General features: G+C 43.8%; 1 protein-coding gene across 2 annotated transcripts in view; it reads right to left on the bottom strand.

The window, feature by feature from the left end:
- The window catches only part of ABL1 (ABL proto-oncogene 1, non-receptor tyrosine kinase), a 133,648-nt gene that overhangs the window by 42,095 nt on the left and 72,062 nt on the right, over window positions 1-19,491 (bottom strand). Inside the window, exon 1 of one of the 2 annotated variants that reach the window (XM_045082604.1) lies at window positions 4,567-4,745. The exons of the other annotated variant lie outside the window; for it this stretch is intronic. Within the exon in view, the coding sequence (XP_044938539.1) occupies window positions 4,567-4,645 (79 nt within the window). The 5' untranslated portion in view covers window positions 4,646-4,745. Of the gene's footprint in view, window positions 1-4,566; window positions 4,746-19,491 lie in introns of those variants that run through there. 2 annotated transcript variants of the gene reach the window in all.

Genomic DNA, 19,491 nt, shown 5'->3' with positions numbered 1-19,491 from the left:
AATGTGAAATGATCAGTCACCATAGTAAGTGAACATCCATCACCACAAGGCTGCAAATCTTCCCTATGAGGACAACTTTGAAGATCTCCTCTCTTAGCAACTTTCAAATCTACAATACAGTACTATCAACTAGTCATCATGTTGTACAATGTTGTCATATATTTTCAAGCTTATCTATGGACAATTTTCCCTGTTTCTACTGTAGATCAGTGATTACAATGGCAAAATTATGATGATTTTAGAACAAAGTAACGAGTAGTATGAGATGTTCAGTTTTCACTATTTGGAGCTGCAGAAATACTGCCTCTGGAGGGAGTAAGATGCCAATCTTGAACCAATGGGAGTTCTTCTTCCACAATTAAAACATTCGCCATGGGCATAAGAAAGGATCAGAGAGGGAGGCACGCCTTGCTGGCTCAGTCAGAAGAGCATATGTGACTCTTGATCTCACAGTTGTGAGTTCAAGCCCCATGTTGGGTGTAGACATGATGTAAATAAATAAAACCAAAACGGGGGGGGGGGGCAGGATTAGAGAAAGGGAAGGTATCTTTCCTTAAAACCAATGACAGGAAGTATTAATTCTATGCACCAAAGCAAACTTGAAACAAATGGTTTTATTAACAAGAAAAACCATGGGCAAGGTTCAGCTTATTTCTATCATGACTTCAAGCAATGGAGAAACAGGCAATGCCACATTTTAGCTAAATATTTGTTTAAAATAACAGTTAATGTGCTATAATACCTTGCTCTTTTGCGAGGCTCTATGCTGAACAATTTAAACAAAATCTCTCGTGCAAATCTCCCCACTCAACAAGGCAGGGACTCCCGCGAGTTGAATTTGAGAGATGAGAACACCGAGGCTCCGAAAGCGGCGTGCCCCAGACCGGCAGGCACGGCCGGCTGGCAACCAGGCCCAGGCTGCCGGCTCTGCGGCCACGTGCCCCACATGAGACCGGGACTTCCGCAATGCCCTTACCATAGAACAACCTGGATCAGTATAAATACAAATACTTAGCATTTTATTGGTTTCAAAAGCTTCACTGGAATCCTCTCCCAGATCCTCAAAACAATCCTCTAAGGTGGGCTGCACGGAGGATGTCCGGTCTTTCTGTGTTAGAGGTAAGTAAGGAAGCAGAAAAGCTGAGAGGTCAGACAGAAACTGGGATCTCCCAACTCTGGATTCACAAGCAGTCCCAGCCAGAGTGAACTGGGGCCCTTCTCCTCTTCTCTAGAAACCTCGCAGCGCTGGTGGGAGAGCAAAGTGAGGATGTGTGTGAAGTGCTCAGGGCCGAGGCCCCAGCACATCAGAAGCGCCCGAAAGCGTGAATGTACCCTCGAACGAGAGGGCTGGCGAGAGGGCTGGCTGGCGGGCTGGCTGGCGGGCTGGCTGGCGCTCTATTAGGCTCCTAAAAAAGCCTCACATTTTCTTTGTTACTAAACAAGGGAAGCCTGTGATGACCTCAGGAGAGAGTATTTAGAAAAAGAGCATAAGCTTCTCTGAAGCAGAAGTTCTGAACAGTTTATCTGTGTGGCTGGCACCACATAAAGCATTCGCCAGAAAGTTAACTGCTGAAAAGAAGCATTTAAAAGCAGGCCCTTAAAATAAATTTACAAAGTTCAAGAAGAGTTCATTTCACAAGACATTAAATTTCGATTCCAAACATTACAGAACTAGCATATCCATGTACAAAAGTCATGCACAACGTACACAAATACAAACACGAACAAAGAAAACTGGAAAAAAAGCAGATTCAAATGGCTGGTGTTCGTGTTTTCTTCCACATATCTATGGGAAAGAAATAACCAGAAAATTCAGTGTTTGAAGTAGACCTAAGGTTGTAAAATTAAATGTGGTCATGGTGAAAGATGCCGCTATAAACATACCTTTTCAGAGGTGGAACACAAAACTCAAATGCTATAAATACTTATTATATGCATAGGCTATTCCCAGAAGGATACATGAGAAACTGAGTGATTGTCTCTGGATATATGGAAACTGGATAGGAGACACAATTACTTTTCACAAAATACCCTTTTAGAATTTATCATGTACAGCTATTTCAAAATACATTTAAAATTTTTATTTCTATTGGTAAAGATAATCATTTTTATCAATATTAATTTTCTAGGAAAGAAAGAATAACCTATTTCAGGCATTCGAGTGTTTCTTAAAGACACTATTTTAACATCCATGGAGAGTGCCAAAGGTCACAGTCACAGTTAGTAAAGCACAGAAGAGCTAAAACTGGGCTCTTTGGAGTCAGACAGAATGGGTTCAAATCCCGGCACCACCACTTGCTAGCTCTGGGACCTCAGGCAAGTTTCCTAATCTGGTAAATTAGATTCTTTCTTCATCTATAAAGAAGAAATAACCACAAGGCCATCATGAGAAATAAGCACACTAAATCCAAGACAGAATGCCCAAACACAGCTTGGCATACAATAAGCATTTAATTGTTTCTTTGACAGCCAGGCCTGGGTAGCAAGTAGATGAGTGATCCAAGTTGCGTTTAGGGCTGAACCCTCTTTGACATAATGGAAAACTTGACCATATTCAATTCTCTGTGACCTGAGCTGCCTGAGCCCTGAGTGGGTGTCAATAAACACTGATTGATTGATTTAGGATGTCAGTAAAAACGGAAAGGCTGGATTACTTATCCAGATGTTGGCAATTGTTCTTCCCTAGAGACTAATAGCCCGTCCAGTCTTCAAGAAACCATCACTGAGGTTAAATTCTCTCCACTTAAAAAACAGTAATTCCATTGACTTTCTCCAATTAAATATACCAGCAAAGTAAGGGAAACTCAGTAAGGAGGGAGAATTCCTACAGTGATTCCTTCCTAGATGCCACCTTAACCCAAGGCAGTCTGTGGTTTTTCTGAGACTTGGGAGGCTGCATTATTTCAAGACAGGACAGAATAAGACATTTAGGATTAGATAACCCTCCCCAAACCCCAATAATTACAACAGCCAGGTACACACTAAATCTCCAGTTAACCCCAAAACACAAAACAGTATCACAGCTCTGCTGTGACCTAAACTTTCCTCCAGCTCTGCAACTACAAAAGTCCGTTCTTCTACTCCCCGACAGGCGGTCCATCTGCAAAATGGAGATGATAATGCCTAACACTAACTCGATACAGATGTAAATGAGAATGTGTTCAGAATTTTGAGCAACTCGGAAAATAAGTGACGGATTACTGAAGATGATTTTGGCTGCCTCGGATGCCAACTTTTAGGGACAAATAAACCATCTCCTCCCTCCAAATGCTGGATTTTGTGAGCCTGCTCCAAAGCCCCAAATCCCAAACAGGGAAGGGGACAGATGGGTGTACATATACTGTGTAGCAAGGGCAAAGAGGTTTCACCTACCTCAACTGTGCTTAAGGTTTGAGTTGCTTATGTGATTCCAGGCAGGCCCTCAAGTCAGAAAAAAAAAAAAAAAAAAAAAAAAAAAGGTGCCCAGTGAGGGTTGTCGGGTATATATATTAGGAAAAAAAGTTGTAAGAAAGAGAGGTTAGGCCATTTATAAGGCCTTCCTTTATTTCTCTTTCATTTTAAAAAGTAAAATATTACAACTTCATGGCACTATAGCAAAAATTCTACTTGTTCTAAAATGAGTTTTACGTTTCTATTCCTATTTTAAGTCCTAAGTGAAAAGGACAGAAAAAGGACAGCAAGATTATATCTGGGATGATCAGTCCCTAAGTCAGATCGATTTCGTCCACTGGAAGCAACAAGATGAAAACAACCGAGCACCATCCGCACTTCATTCCCCCCCACCCGTTGTAACGGGTACAGAGAAGGGAAGTCAACAGGAAAGAAGAAGACAGGGGTGAGAGAAGCCAAGTAGAATGCAAAGAAGGCAAAAGTAAGATGCCTGGCTCTGCGCTTCACGGAGGGAACCTAACATGAGCTTCCCCTCCCCCGCCAAGGACTCTGGACTCATTCACAACGCCTTCCTAAAATCTGCAATTTCGCTTCCTCCCCGCCAACCCGAAAAGGGAGAATTCCTAAGACCTCTTCGTGGTCTGCAGATAACACTGGGTTGGGGTTGTGAGCGTGGGGTGTGGGGTAGAAAGATCGCTTGAAATTTTGTATCCATAAATGGTAGAGCCGTGTTCCTTTGTACACGATCCTTAATGAAAATCACATGTTTCACAAACACGGGTAGACCTTTTTTGACACATAATTCCCAATTAACGGTAGAAATTCCACAGCGAGGGCTCACAAGGCCGTTCGGGCCTCTAGAGTTCGCTTTCTCCAACTTTCTCGGGGAGAGCCGCGCGGCTGGGGGCCCGGCGACGTCGCCATCCCGGTCCCGGCGCGGGCTCTCCCGGGGTTAGGGCGCGAGGACGGGAGCCCCGCGCCCTCCCGCTCGGCCCGCGGCGCCCAGGCGCGGTCGCAGGAAAGAGAGAAAGAGCGAGAGAGGGAGGGAGAGAAAGGGAAAGGGAAGGGAGGGCCGAGGAGGGAGAGGAGGGAGCGCGCGCGGGCGGGTGCGGCCCGGGAGGGCCCGGCCGGTGCCCCGCGGCCGCCCTGACCCGCTCGGCGCCGGCCGGCGCTTACCTTCCAGGTAACAGCTGGAGGACGACGAGAGACCCTTCTTGGATTTGCAGCCCACCAACTTCAAGCAGATCTCCAACATTTTCGCGTGCCGGCGGCCTAGCGGCCGGCCTCGCCCGGCTCGCTGCGCCGCGCGCTCAGGCCCGGCGCGCCCGGCTGGCCCCGCGCGCCCTCCCGCGCCCCGGCGGCCCCGCCACGCCGCCTCGCCAACGCCCCGCGCGCCCGCCCATGGCCGCGGCGGCTGCGTCTCGGTCTCCGCTCCGGACGCTCCAGTTAACAAAGGGCCCGGAGTCCGGCCCGCGAGGCCCGCCCCCGCCGCTGCCGCCGCCGCCGCCTTAACCCTTTCCGCGCCGCGCCGGCCAGGCGGCCGCCCCGCTCTTCCCGGCGATCGCAGGCCCACCGCGGCCCTGGCCCTCTGCGGGGTTCCCAAACCAACCCGGGGCCGGCTTCTAAGTCAATAGGGGGGCTGTTTTGAGGTGCAGCGTCTAGTGGTTCTCAACGTGGCTAAGTCCTAACGACCCAAGAAAGACCTGGGCTACTCGGGCTGCCAGAAGCGCAGGCCTGCTCAGCACCACCTTTGGAACCTCGAGTATCCCTCTGGCGAGATGCCCCCAACCTGCACTGCTTACAGTGGAACAACGCTGGTGCGCAGGGGCTCTGGTCAGCCCTGCGTCCCCAAAATTTTGGTGAATAATGCAAATTCCTTTGCAGTTAACAATACTGGTTTCATTTAAGTTCACTGAGTTTACAATGATTAAGGCTAACTCAGTGGTTGTGTAAAAGAATGAATAATCAGAGAGCTAGAACCCACATGACAACCCCCGAAGGTATGCAAGACCTTTGTCAAATCATACATTCATACAAGGAGGTGGCTGGAAACGGAAGAAGTTAAGTTCAAATTCAAACATAATTTCTGATTATAAGTAAAGGCAATCCAGCTTTCCCAGCAAGTACCCGTCAGAGGCAGGGCCCACTTCCCTGCTTTGCCTCATTTTCTTCACGAGGAAACTTTTGTCCTTGTTTGGTAAATGCCATGGGTACTATTATTTAAAACCCATTTCATTGCTGTATAGGGCTGAAATCTTTAGAACTCTGGTTAGGACTGACAATATACATTATTATATATAAAATTACAATAATCACAATAGTGTATTACTTGGCATAAAGCCAGAAATCTAGATCGGTGGGAAATAACAGGGAACCCAATCACACCAAATCATTTAATAAAAATCAGATATATTTCAGTAACAATAAGAAAAGGAATTTATTTAATAAATATTTATTTAACAAAGAGTGTCAGATAACCACAGCAGAAAAATTACTGTAGCTCACATCTTAGAACACACTTATAACAAGAGAGAATAGGTACTGAGACCTTACTGTGTGTCAGACACTTATGAGAAACCTGTTCCATTCACTGCAACACCGCATTTGCACAATGATCCTGCGAGGAAAAGAGAATCAGTATCCCAATTCTTCAGGTTAAAACCTGACAGAGAAGTCACGCGACCTGCCCAAGGCACCTTAGTTGGAAACCAACCCTGCTTTGCCCAGTTCCAAGGATCAGGCTCTTGACCAGTGCATGACACAGCCTCTCCCATCAATAATAAGTTCCAAGTAGATTAAAACCTTGGATTTCTGGGGATGCCTGGGTGGCTCAGTTGTTAAGCATCTGCCTTCAGCTCAGGTCATGATCCCAGGGTCCTGTGATGGAGCCCTGCATCAGGCTCCCTGCTTCTCCCACTCCCCCTGCTTGTGTTCCCTCTCTTGCTGTCTCTGTCTCTCTGTCAAATAAATAAATAAAATCTTTATAAATAAATAAATAAATAAAACCTTGGATTTCCGTATCTTCAGTTAAATAGCTAACATCATGTATTTCAGAGGAAGGGCTGGTTAAGAGACCCTGTCTGCGAGTGGTCACCCCCAGAAGGCAAAGCTGGACTCGTGTGTATACCTCCCAGCCTGTCCTGTAACAAGAGAAATCTGGGTACCTTGGAGTGGCTAAGTAACAAGATCTTCATATAGGTCTGCCAAATACAGCACATAAAAATTCACAATTGGACTGGATGGGACCAGTGTACATCACAGGGGCTCTCAGCCACGGCATCCTCAGCTCTTCGAGGGTGTCCTACCAAATTCTGATCAATGTACAAAATGTGTCTGTCCTGCAGCTGAGTGGCCCTAGGTCTGGCTAGGGCTGTGATACCAGCTCAGGGCTCATGAGCCCCTAAGAACGTGCGGTCCAGGAAGTAGGGATGCAGTTCCCACCATGTGGAGACACAAAGTGACAAGTGCACCAACTTTGGATGCTGTCTAGGTTCTGGGAGGCACTGTCGTTCTGCTAGAGAGCCCGCAGGTAGGGACTGCTGACTTGTTTAGTGTTGTCTTAAAAACTTTCAAACTCCATGTATAAAGCCAAAAATAAAATTCAAAGGGTGCCACCAGTACAAACTGAAAAATACAGTATATCTGTTTTAGTGCCATTCTGGAAAGTTCAAGGGCTTTGGACCAAGCTACAATAAAGTCCATCATTGATACAGCAATACAGATGTAAAGAACTATATCTAAATTGGCAGTTTAATGCTAAGAATTATATACTAATAGGGATTTTTCTGGTTCTAACCATATTCTTGAATACTATCAGTTAATACAGGCCCAGATATTTGTTTGCATGTCTTGTATTATATTGGATGTAAGTTTATTTTAAAAAGCTAATGACTATTACTAATATTCTCTTCTTGAGTCTACAATGACTTTATCCTCTTAAGTCCTCTTAAAATGAGTAATGCTTATAAACTGTGTCCAAATCTTTTAAATTTTAGTTATAAAACCATGCATCAACAGGCCTGGCAAAACATGGAATTAGCAACAACAAATACTGAAAATTTTGCCAAACTGTACAGTACCATATCAAACTGTTCTTTCCAGATCCAGCTTTTGATGGTTTTGAAACTCATTTGCAAGATACAAAAAGCACTGTTACAAGTAAATAAAGGAGAGCCTCCATCTTTTTGCTAGAATGAAAAAAGGCCCAAGAAAGCTGCCCCTTGGGCGCCTGGGTGGCTCAGTGGGTTAAGCCGCTGCCTTCGGCTCAGGTCATGATCTCAGGGTCCTGGGATCGAGTCCCACATCGGGCTCTCTGCTCAGCGGGGACCCTGCTTCCTTCTCTCTCTCTCTGCCTGCCTCTCAGTGTACTTGTAATTTCTCTCTGTCAAATAAATAAATAAAATCTTTAAAAAAAAAAAAAAAGAAAGCTGCCCCTTAAGCAACCTTAAACCCATAGGCATTAACTTAAACAAGCAAAGAAATGAAAAAGACTGTGAACTAACTTGTTTGTTCTGTCGCATTCAGTTTGGGAAAGAAGCAGGTGTTTAATATGCGCCTGATATGTGCCAGGCACAAGGTCACAACAATTCCATTTCACGGGTACGAAAACTTGAGAGGGCGGGGAGAGAGTTCTAAGTTCACACAGCCTGAAAGCAGTATGGTCCAAAGCCCCTGACCTTTCCAAAATGGCACATAATTTTCAATTTAAGTGGAAAGATACTATGAGCAAAGCTAGAGGATGAAATAAAAATCATTAACTGTTGGGGAAAATGTTTTAAGAGAAAACAATTCAGAGAATTAGAACTATTTAAAAATATTTTAAAATGTATTCAAAAAGAATGAATTTAGGGCCTTAATTAAAGTATATCTGAGCCATATTTCTGAAAGTATAGTTCATGGACTTTTTAGAAAAATTTTATCTACTTGTTTGAGGGGAGGGGGGCGAGAGAGCAAGCGCACACGCGAGAGAGGAAGGGGCAGAGGGAGAGAGAGAACTCCAAGCAGAGCGCGGAGCCAGAGGTGAGGCTGGACCTCCCAGGTGCGCCTGTGGATAACCTATTTGGAATCACCTGGGACACTCTCTTAAAAGGCACACTCTTGGGGGTGCCTGGGTGGCTTAGTCAGTTAAGTGTCTGACTCTTGGTTTCAGCTCAGTCATGATTTCAGGGTCACGGAATTGAGCCCCCGCTTCATGCTCCCCACTGGGCTGGAGCCTGCTTGGGATTCTCTCCCTCTCCCTTCCGCTCTGCCCCTCCCCGAGCGCACACAGGCATGAGCGCCCGCGCTCTCTCTCTCTCTCTCTCTCAAATACTCTCTCTCTCTCCCTCTCAAATAAATAAATACATAAATCTTTACCCAGAAATAAATAAAGAAATAAAATAAAATGCAGACTCCTGGTTTCTACTCTAGCCTTTAGAATCAGAATACACGGAATGGGCTCCACCTTAACAAGTTCCCCAGAGGATCTGTGTGTATACTTAAGGTTGAAAACCACACGTTTTTGAGAAGAGTTGCTTCTTATTTTCACCAGGAATAGGACAAACAGGAATGGGTATTTCTAAAATTTTTTCCCTTTAAAGGCAATTTTTTCTTTATATCTTTTTAAAGATTTTATTTGAGAGAGGGAGTGAGCAAGCACGAGCAGGGAAAGGGCAGAGGGAGAGGGTGAAGCAGACTCCCCACGGAGCAGGGAGCCCCACAATGGGCTCCATCCCAGGACCCTGGGATCCTGACCTAAACTGAAAGCTTAACTGAGCCACCCAGGTGTGCCCCTAAAGGCAGTATGTTTAATTCTAGAACAAATTACCAAAAGAGGATGCTTCTCTTATGATTTTAGGCTAAAGTCAATTTTTTTTTTAAGTTTGGAGTTCAGTCCTATTTAAAAGGGGGAGCTGAAGTGGGTTAAGGGAGAGAGGCAGGAAGCCTGCCACGTGGCCTGGTTTGGGACCCCCCCCCCAGGACCAAATGATCCCAAATGTGACTGACCCCTCCACTATTTCCACCCCAGCCAATAACTCTGGGGTGGAGGGTGTGGAGAGCAAACATCTTGAGGCACGTACACGCCGTTTCACGTGCACCTGCCAAAAACCCCACTTGCTCTGACTCTGCAAACACTCTCCAGTGACAGCCCGCTGGCTTCTCTGGCTCTGCGTGTCCAGCGTGTGTCCAAATGAAGGGAAGGAGGCTCAGAACAGCCTATCAGTCACATCCATTCAGGCCACTGTATAAGGACACTCATGTATCTCTTTGTCTCGTAACTTTTCGGGAAGATTGAACGACCTGGGGGTTGAGTGTCACAAAGGCCTGCTGACTCTGGACTGGGGAGGCCCCGCCGCGGAGGCTGGGTGAGCTACGTCTCGCAGCCTGGCTCTCGAGAGCACCTCTGCCACCCGCTGCGGTGGCCTGGGCAAGTGACTTCACGTCCCAGAGCCTCCACTGTCTCAGCTGTCACACTGGGGGGAGGCACTCTCTCACAGGGTTATGAAGATTAGGAACAACACATGGAAGGGGCTCCACAGACAGTAGCTATGGTTATTTCCAAAAGAGCCCTCTTACCAGATCAGATGATGGCCTGGGTTCCTGCCTAAGTCTTACTGGGACTAAGTCAAGAGCTAAAATTAACAAATGTGATTTGTGAAAATGATTCCAGAAAGCACCGTCTGAGGGAGTGAAAGCAGTCTGGAGGGTTCCGAGGGACAAGGAATCCGTTTATTTTATTAGGGGAAAGAAACCCTAGCTGTGGAGTAGGTCTAGCAACGACGATCGCGATGTCACGGAGTCCCACCTTTCGTCGGGCAGCCGGGGACTGCAACCACAGCTTGGTGGCGAATCACAGATTCCACACCCCACATCTTTAATGGGGGCCTGTTTCAGGCCCAGGACCTGACAAGCTAGCAGCACAGAGGACTGTCTCTCAGGTAACACTGACTGCTTTTGTTAGTTCCCTTGGTACTTCCAGAGACACAGTTCTCAGCTGGAGGCCAAACCTGAACTGTCTTCCAGTAAAACTACTTTCTAGAAAAATCTCATTATCGTAAGACTCCACTACATGTTTATAATTAACAAGTCAAATGTAACTATTAAACTAACTTTTCTCTAAGAGGAAGCTAATTTATTATTGGTATGCCCATTTTATTCTTTATTCATTTTAATTTTTGTCTTATACCAAGGTTAAAAATCAAATAGTACTCGAGTTTTGTAATGAACACAGCAGTCCCCTGACGCCATCCCCGAGCCTCCAGCTCGAGGCAGGCAGCCTCCTTCAGATTTCTAATTAATATTCTCATGTTGTTGTTTCTGGATTCATCAGCTTTCCACATTATATATTAACTTATTACAGTAGTATCCCAACATCCCTAAACAGTAAAATCATAATTTTGGGTTAAGTCAATGGTCAGTGTTTACATTGCTGTGATTATGTAAATATTGTTCACTGTTCTGTCAATAATATACTATGCATCTTTCCTTTATTTATCTTGGAGATACTAATTGCCTTGATTTTTTTCATTTGGTTAATCTTCTACACATCTATTATTATTACCCCCCAAATATTTCAAAGATCCATCAAACACCTAGTAGTATTCTTTCCAAATACTAAAACACTTAAAATATTCCCAGTTCTATTTATTTTTATTTTAAAAAATATTTTATTTATTCACTTATTTGGGAGAGAGAGAGAGCGTGCAAGGGGGGAGAAGGAGAGGAAGAGGGACAAGCAGACTATGTGCTAAGCATGGAGCCCAATGTGGGGTTCGATCCTATGACCCCGACATCATGACCTGAACTGAAACCAAGAGTCATATGCTCAACCAGCTGAGCCACCCAGGTGCCCCCTCAGTTCTATTTACTGACTTCCATCCTCGTTTTGCTGGAATACATTGTCCAGTGGCTTCCTGAAAAAAAGAGGGGAGGGAGGGTACATTCCAGAAGATGCCTTTCTTTTATCCTGCTCTGACAGTTTGGGTGGGTATACAGAATTCTAGGTTAAAATTAATTTTTCCCAGTTAATTTTGAAGATGTTTTTTCACTAGCTTCTATTTTCTAGTATTGTTTAGAAATGCAATTCCACTCTGATTCTTGATCCTTTATATATGAAGCTCTTTTTCTCTTTGGAAGCTTTGGAGTATCTTCTAATACCCTTGGTGTTCTGAAATTTCACAAGGACACAGCTGGGAATGAGTCTTTTATCATGTTGGCACTCGGGCGCTAAAACAATTCAAAGATTTAAGTCATTTGGCTCTGGAGAACTCTGAGGTTTTCCCTGATGCTATCTCCTCAGTTTTCCTCTATTTTCTTTGGCTCTCTCCTTCTAGAATTCCTATCGGATGGATACTGAAGCCCTGGGACTGAGCTTCCAATTTTCTTATCCAATCTCTCTCACTGTCCACGTCTTTTCTTTATGTACTGCTTCCTGCAATAAGGTGTATTCTGAGTCTTCTGCTGAATTTTAAAATTTGGCTATAATGTTCTCAATATTAAAGAGCTCATTATTATTCTGATGTTCTCGTTATTCTATTATTGTGATTATTTTTATTAACACTTGCTTGATGTTTGCAATATGTGTCTATGAGCACAGCAAAGGCTAATTCTTCTGGACTTTTCTTCTGTTTTCTGTATTGTCTTTATTTCAACCAAGTTGTTGTTTTTTTTCCTTCTGCTAATGTTTTACCTTTTATCTGCTAGAGACTCTTCTCTAATATTTAGAGAAATCTCCTTGTCCATTCATCATAAATAAATGAGGGACTACATGGAGAGGCACAACAACTGGTGGACTTCAGTCAGGAAAGGTGGTGAGCTCACTTTTCCATCAAGAGAATCCCCAAATGTTGGTCTCTGTAGGGCTTTTTCTAGGGCCATTCACTTTTGTTTGTTTGTTTGTTTTTCCCAGAAAAGAAATTTTGCATCTCCTCTGTTAGGACCCTGGCTGACAATTATTAGAAGAGTGTGGAGAATCTCACTATTCAGTAGGCAGTCTTTAAAAAAAAATCTGCTCAGCGCACCTGGCTGGCTCCGTAGGTAGAGCACACTTGACTCTTGATCTTGGGGTGAGTTCAAGCCCTCTGCTGAGTGCAGAGCTTACTTTAAAACAAAACAACTCAGGGTGCCTGGGTGGCTCAGTTGGTTAATGTCTGCCTTTGGCTCAGGTCGAACCCCCCACCCTCATCAGGCTTCCAGCTCAGCAAGGACTCTATTTCTTTCTCTCCCTCTGAGTCTGCTTCTCCCTCTCTCCCTCTGACTCCTCCTAGCGTTCATTCTCTCTCTGTCAAACAAACAAACAAAATCTTAAAGGAAAAAAACTCTTCTTTTGCTCATTCCACTGCTTTCAGCCCCGCGGCTTCTTTGTATCCATGGTGGGGGGAACGCCCCTGAGTGGAGCCTCCACAGACCACTTACTTTGTCACTGTGCCACTTCCAGCCTCGACCAGGAGGGAAGGGGAGGTGCTCATCTGCTGGACCTAAACACTCCTTTTGCCGGCTTTCAATCGATCCCCTCAATTCAGTTACAGGCCTCACCACTCCCTGCCTTCTGGAGTACTAACGCCTCTAATGTCCCTTTTCTTCTCAGGACCTTACAAGCACACACTAGCGCACGTCTAGTGTCTCCCTCAGAAGAGGTTAGGCTTCAACTTGCTTTTGACTGCCTTCCATTTTCAAAGATGTGTTCACCTTTCTTATCCTCTTATCCTTTTGCCTTTATGAATTTTCACTTAGGAAAAAATATCTTTATTATCATTTCAGTACCGCTTTGGGAGCAAATGGAGATAAAAAAGAGGTCTTCCATGTTTAATCATCTTTCATCAGAATCTATTTCGCCCGTTTTAGAGACGAGACAACTGAGGCACCGACAGATTAAATAACTTGCACGGGGTCTCAGAGCAAGGTATGGCAGAGCCAGGAAAAGAACCCGGATCTCCAAACTCCCTTGTTAGATTTTTTTCCATTACATCACCCCCGCTAGGTAGGTACCCATAATCAAGAACTGACAGACCAGTTTCAGGACACCAGGCTGCAAAACTATTTTAAAATTTGTGGCACACTATAGGTCTCAAATCACAATACTGCTGCTGGTGAAGATACAACCAAATCCTGAATTCTTAAACCCAGTTGAATCCACTTGCAAGTTAAGTTAGAAACAGATATACAATTAAACAAAAAATAGTTTGGGATAATTCATATTAAACACTAAATGCTTGAATTCAACTCAAAGAAGTTTCAAACATTTTTGTGAATTGTCTCTGTCCCTTTACTTTGGTTAACTTACAAAAGGAATGCCAAAGAATTTTATTTTAAATCCGTAAAACTCTTGTTTGTTTGCCTTTAACCTGAATATTGAATAAAGATTATAATATCTATAAAACAAATAAAACAATAGTAATGTTGCAACAATGAAAATGCTTCAGACTATCATCTGGAGAGTAAGGTACCCTGAAGGGCACTTAGGCAGAAACATTGATAAAGGAACAAATAAGGAACAAAAACACCCAGCACTGGTTATTTATAAGCAAGACAGCTTTTACTTCCAGATGCTGCTTTTGGCTTTCATAGCGTTGCTCACTTTGACCTGGGAAACCAGTGGTTAATTTCCCCCTCTCTTTCTCTAAGACTGAAAGAAAGAATCTGGCCATCAGTGAGCAGGCCTGGGAGATCACGTTACTTGGGGGTGGGGGAGGCAGGCAGCTGGAGGGAGTGTAGAGAGAAAGGCCAGTAGGGAAGGAAAACACGTCGTCTGAACCTCCCCACAGGGCAAGGCCCTGCAGGGATCAGGAGGTTTGCAGAAGGGCCGGTGTTTATCCAGGTTATCTCTGGGGTGGCTGACATGGGCTATGCAAGTATGGGCTCCTTCAGCATTAAGACCCTCTCAGCAGCCTAGAGCTGCGCCTGGGAAAGGCGAATTTCTCGATAATTGTTAGTGAGGATGAAAAACTGGAAATGAAACACTGGAGGAGTTTTATGTTTGTTTCTTCAAAACATTCAGCAGCAATTTGTTTTGTTGTCAAGGTTTTTGAACGCACATAAAGGACTAATGGGTCCAGAAGCTTTCCCCCCACACTTGTTAGAAATCACTGTTGTCCTTCGAAGAAGCAATGGCATCTCCAAATGAAATGGTACTGCTTCTTCCTCCTACAGCGTCAGATTCCGTGTATGAATCCAAAGCTACATATTAACCAGAGAAGAACAGCTACAGATAACACGGGAGAAATGACTCGACTTGTTAAGTGGCCCTGTGGTGATGTCAGGAGGAAAGAGTCACTTGAAAAAGAAAATGACAAAGAGTTCTGCTTCCAAAGTCCATGAACCGCCTGTCTGCCACCCTATTGACCAGCCGGTGCACAAGCTCTACATTCAATAAAGCAACTCCAAAATCGGATTTAACTGCTAAGTTAATTTTCACAGTTTCTAAGCAATAATAATTCATATTTTTTACTATTTCAGCAGGAAGAGCATTCTGATGCTATTATAAAACAATAGTAAAAGTTAACTCCTGAATAAGGTTTAGGCCAATAACTATACATATCAGCTAGACTTTCTCTGAGGAAAAACGAATGGGAATCCCACACAGACTAGTTACAGGAAGCCCCAGGCCAACAATGGTCCCTAACTTCTGTTCTCCTCTCTTACCCTCTCCCCTTAAGTTTTAGACCTTAACCTTAGTTGTAGATGGACACATGGCCCCATAGTAAAGACTACATTTCCTAGTCTCTCTTGTACCTCAGCATTACCATGTCACTAAGTTTTAACCAAAGGTACGTGAGCAGAAATAATACATGCCTCTTTCTCTCTTTCTTTTTTTTCTTTAATTTATTTATTTGGCAGACAGAGATCACAAGTTGGCAGAGAGGCAGGCAGAGAGAGAGAGAGAGAGAGAGAGAGAGAGATCGGAGGAAGCAGACTCCCCACTAAGCAGAGAGCCCGATGAGGAGCTCCCTCCCAGGACCCTGAGATCATGACCCGAGCCGAAGGCAGAGGCTTAACCCACTGAGTCACCCAGGCACCCCGACATGCCTCTTTCTTAAAAGGAATGGGCAGCCCCCCTTTCTACCAATCCCTGCACAAGAACAGGACAGCTGGCGCGGCCATTTGGAACTGAGGGAGAATCCACATTTTAAAGAGTAACAAGATGAAGGTATCTGACCCATATAGCCGGACTAGTAGTAGTAGTAGACCAGTAGCCAGGACTGCTGCCAGCCTGCTGCAGCGGACGGAGATAAACACCAGCTTTGCCTAAAGCTGCCGGCATTCCGCATCTGTTAGAACAGCCACCTAGTCTTTGTCGTAATATTAAAATACCAGTTTTAACTCATAGAGATTAAGCATTTCTAAATCAATTATTTCTTTTCTTTATCTATCAAAAACTGTTAACTGGAAAGCAAGCATTAGAAACAGTCTCACAACCTTCAGAAAACGAGAACGTGTCTTACTTAAATAATCAACATAAAACACACAGCTCCATGTCCAGCTCGTAATAAGCACTCAAATATCACATGTTAATTATTAGTACAGTTAGCGGCCCCCCACCCTTCCATAATCTATGGTAAGGAAGATTAAAAAACTCCTCCGTTCTACCATATAGCTGATAAAGACCTTGTATCCAGAATACAGAGACTCTATCACTCAATAATAAGACAGTGTACCAACCAAATAAAAAAGAGGTAAAGGATTTTTAATTGATGTCAAGGAAGAAGAAATACAAATGGCCAATAAGCACATAAAAAGAAGCTCGGTATTGGGGCACCTGGGTGGCTCAATGGGTTAATAAGCCTCTGCCTTCGGCTGAGGTCGTGATCTCCAGGTCCTGGGATCGAGCCCCGCATCAGGCTCTCTGCTTGATGGGAAGTCTGCTCATCCCTCTCTCTCTCTCTGCCTGCCTCTCTGCCAACTTGTGATCTCTGTCTGTCAAATAAATAAATAAAATCTTAAAAAAAAAAAAAAAAAGATGCTCGGTATCACTGGTTCATTCAAGAAATGGAAACTAAAACCACAAAGAGATACACTAAAATCAGACAGACAAAACCAAGTATTGGTGAGAATGTGGAGAAACCAGAGCCCTTGTACACTGTGGGTGGGATGTAGAACCAAGGGCTGCTCTAGGGAAGAGCTTGGCAATTTCTTAAGAAGTTCAACACAAACTTACTTTACAAGACCCAGCAGTTCTACTCCTAAGAATCTCCCCCAGAGAACTGAAGACACATATCCACACAAAAACCTGTCCCTGAGTGTTCACAGCATCATTAGTCTTCATGGCCGAGAACTGGAAACCACACAAATGTCCTTCAGTTGGTGGATGGATGAACAAAATGTGTGTCCAAAGACTAGAGGAATACGCAACAGTAAAAAGGAATGATGTGCTGTTACGTGTTGCAATATACTGCCTCAAAAACGTGCTGTGAAGTGGAAGAACCCCACCACAAAGACCATATAGCACATGATCCCATTTATAGGACATGTGCATATAGGACAATCTATGGAGATGGAGAGTCTTCGGCTCAGGTCATGATCTCAGGGTCCTCGGATTGAGCCCCGCAATGGGCTCTCTGCTCGGCAGGGAGCCTGCTTCCCTCTCTCTCTCTTTGCCTTCTTCTCTGCCTGCCTCTCTGCGTACTTGTGATCTCTCTGTCAAATAAATGAATAAAATCTTAAAAAAAAAAAAATGAATATGGACAATGAGCTCTGGCTGCCTGGGATCAATTCCTAGTTTAACACCTCCAGAGCAAGCAAGCCAGAAAGCCTTATTTAAAAAAAAAAAAAAACGAGTCCAGAGACCTGGTATTCAACTTCCTGCCAGTAAGCTGTATAAAGACAAGAAGTGTGGGGCTTATCAGTCTCTCGTACATGATCTCCTAAAGACTGAAGGTACCACTTAATTCCTCAGCTTCCCACTATATAGGTGACAAAACTGTCTTTGACTTTGTCCTATAGTTACACATCATGAAGGGAATGCTAGCTCTTAACTCTATCTAGAATTCGCATATCTGATTCCCAGTTCTCAAAAAGCCCCAGAGAGGAAATTCGACAATATTCAGTATCTATCGAAATTGCAAATATATTTATCAGCAATTCTATTTTGGAGATTTAACTCTACAGACTTACCTACACATACATACACAACTGAGTACAAGTTCACGCACGCAAACACATCTTCACTGAAGCAAATGTCTATCACTAAGTTAAATAAACTCTAATCTTCATCTTCAAAATAGGGTACATTTGCATCTGGACAGGAGTACATGAAGCTGTCCAAGAAGCATGACAGTATTTTTAAAAGGGATCAAATTTCAGATCCTCGATTTCATACATAACCTATTCCTAAAACTGATCGGCCCGAGAATACCTCTGCCAGTTCTCCTTCCTAATGCTGCTTTCACAATTACTCCTTCCTTCCTTATAATGAAGAAGAACACCTCTCTTAAGTCTCCATAGGTTTAAAAATTCCTGGTCACCAAACTATGGGACAACCTGAAAATACATGACTTTACAGAGGAAGTTTTCTTTCAAAGCAAAGCAAAGCAAAGCAAAGGGAGCATCATTAAGAGATAGAACATTAAACATTCTGCAGATGTTTACTGAGTATCTACTAAGAGCTAGGTATTGTCCTAAGCTCTAGGGTTACAATGGGTAAAACACAGGAAAAAAAAAATCCCTCCCTCCAGCAGTTCATATTCTAGTAGGGGACAGACAGCAAAATCAATTAGTAAATTACAAAATATGTAAGAAGGTAAAACTGCTTGGGAGAAAAAGCACGTGAGTAGGACAGGGATGCTGAGGTCAGGGAGTGGAGACTGGACTGTAACTTATTTTTATTTTTTAATTTTTTTGAAAGGTTTTATTTATTCATTTAATAGAGAGAGACGGCGAAACAGAACACAAGCAGGGGGAGTGGGAGAGAGAGAAGCAGGCTTCCCATTGAGCAAGGAGCATGATGCAGGGCTCAATCCCAGGACCCTGGGATCATGACCTGAGCTGAAGGCAGATCTTAGTGACTGAGCCACCCAGGCACCCCTACTTTGTAATTTTAAATAAAGTGATCAGAAAAAACACTGCTGAAAATTTAAAAAAAAAAAAAAATTGAGCAAAAACCCAGAAGACGGAGAGTAAACTATGGGATTCAGTTGGTTAAGTTCTGTCTTTGGCTCAGGTCATGATCTTGGGGTCCTGGGATTGAGCCTTGGATTGGGCTCCTTGCTCGGTGGGGAACCTGCTTCTCCCTCTCCCTCTGCCACACCCCCTGCGTGTATGCTCTCAATCAATCAATAAATAGATGTTGCTCCATTGTCGCCTGGCTTACACTGTTTCCAACAACAATCTGCAGACATTAATCCTCAGTCTAATGTACACAATGTATACTCTGGCTGCTTTTAACAGTTTTCTCTATCACAAGATTTTTTTTTTTTAAGATTTTATTTATTTATTTGACAGACAGAGAGAGCTCACAAGTGGGCAGAGAGAGAGGGAGAAGCAGGCTCCCCACTGAGCAGAGAGCCCAACGTGGGGCTCGATCCCAGGACCCTGAGACTATGACCTGAGCCGAAGGCAGAGGCTTAACCCACTGAGCCACCCAGGCACCCCTATCACGAGTTTTAAGCAACCTATGATGCCATTTTTCTTCATGTTTCTTGTGGTTAGAGTTCCCTGAGATTCTTGGATCTGCGGATTTATTGATTTCCTCACTCCGGCGATTTTCTAGCCGTGTTTCTTCTATTATTCCTTCGGTTCCTCACACTTCTCCTTCAGGTGCTCTAATCACATACACTTGGCCACCTGATACTGCCCCACACTTTACTGGTGCTCTGTTAATTTATTTTTTTCAGTTCTTTTTTTTTCTTTCTGGGTTTACACTGCTGTCTTCAAAGTCAATCATCTTTATTTCTACCATATTTATACTGACATCAATTTCATCCAGTGTAGCCTTCATCTCAGCCACTGGTTTTCCTCTCTGGAAGTTCATCTTCCATGTCTCTATTTAGTACAGTCATTCATTCTGCTAGCTTCTTAAACATATGAAATACAATTGTAATTATTATTTAATGTCCATATTTACTAATTTCATCTTTTATGTCATTTCTGGTCAGTTACTGGTTGTACTTCCTACTTCTTCACATACCT

The sequence above is a fragment of the Mustela putorius genome, unplaced genomic scaffold (assembly GCF_011764305.1).
Source record: "Mustela putorius furo isolate JIRA1106 unplaced genomic scaffold, ASM1176430v1.1 tig00000596_pilon_pilon_pilon, whole genome shotgun sequence".
Classification (NCBI taxonomy): Eukaryota; Metazoa; Chordata; class Mammalia; order Carnivora; family Mustelidae; genus Mustela; species Mustela putorius.
The sequence above is the reverse complement of the archived record's forward strand: the minus strand, read 5'-3'. Positions and strand labels throughout refer to the sequence as shown.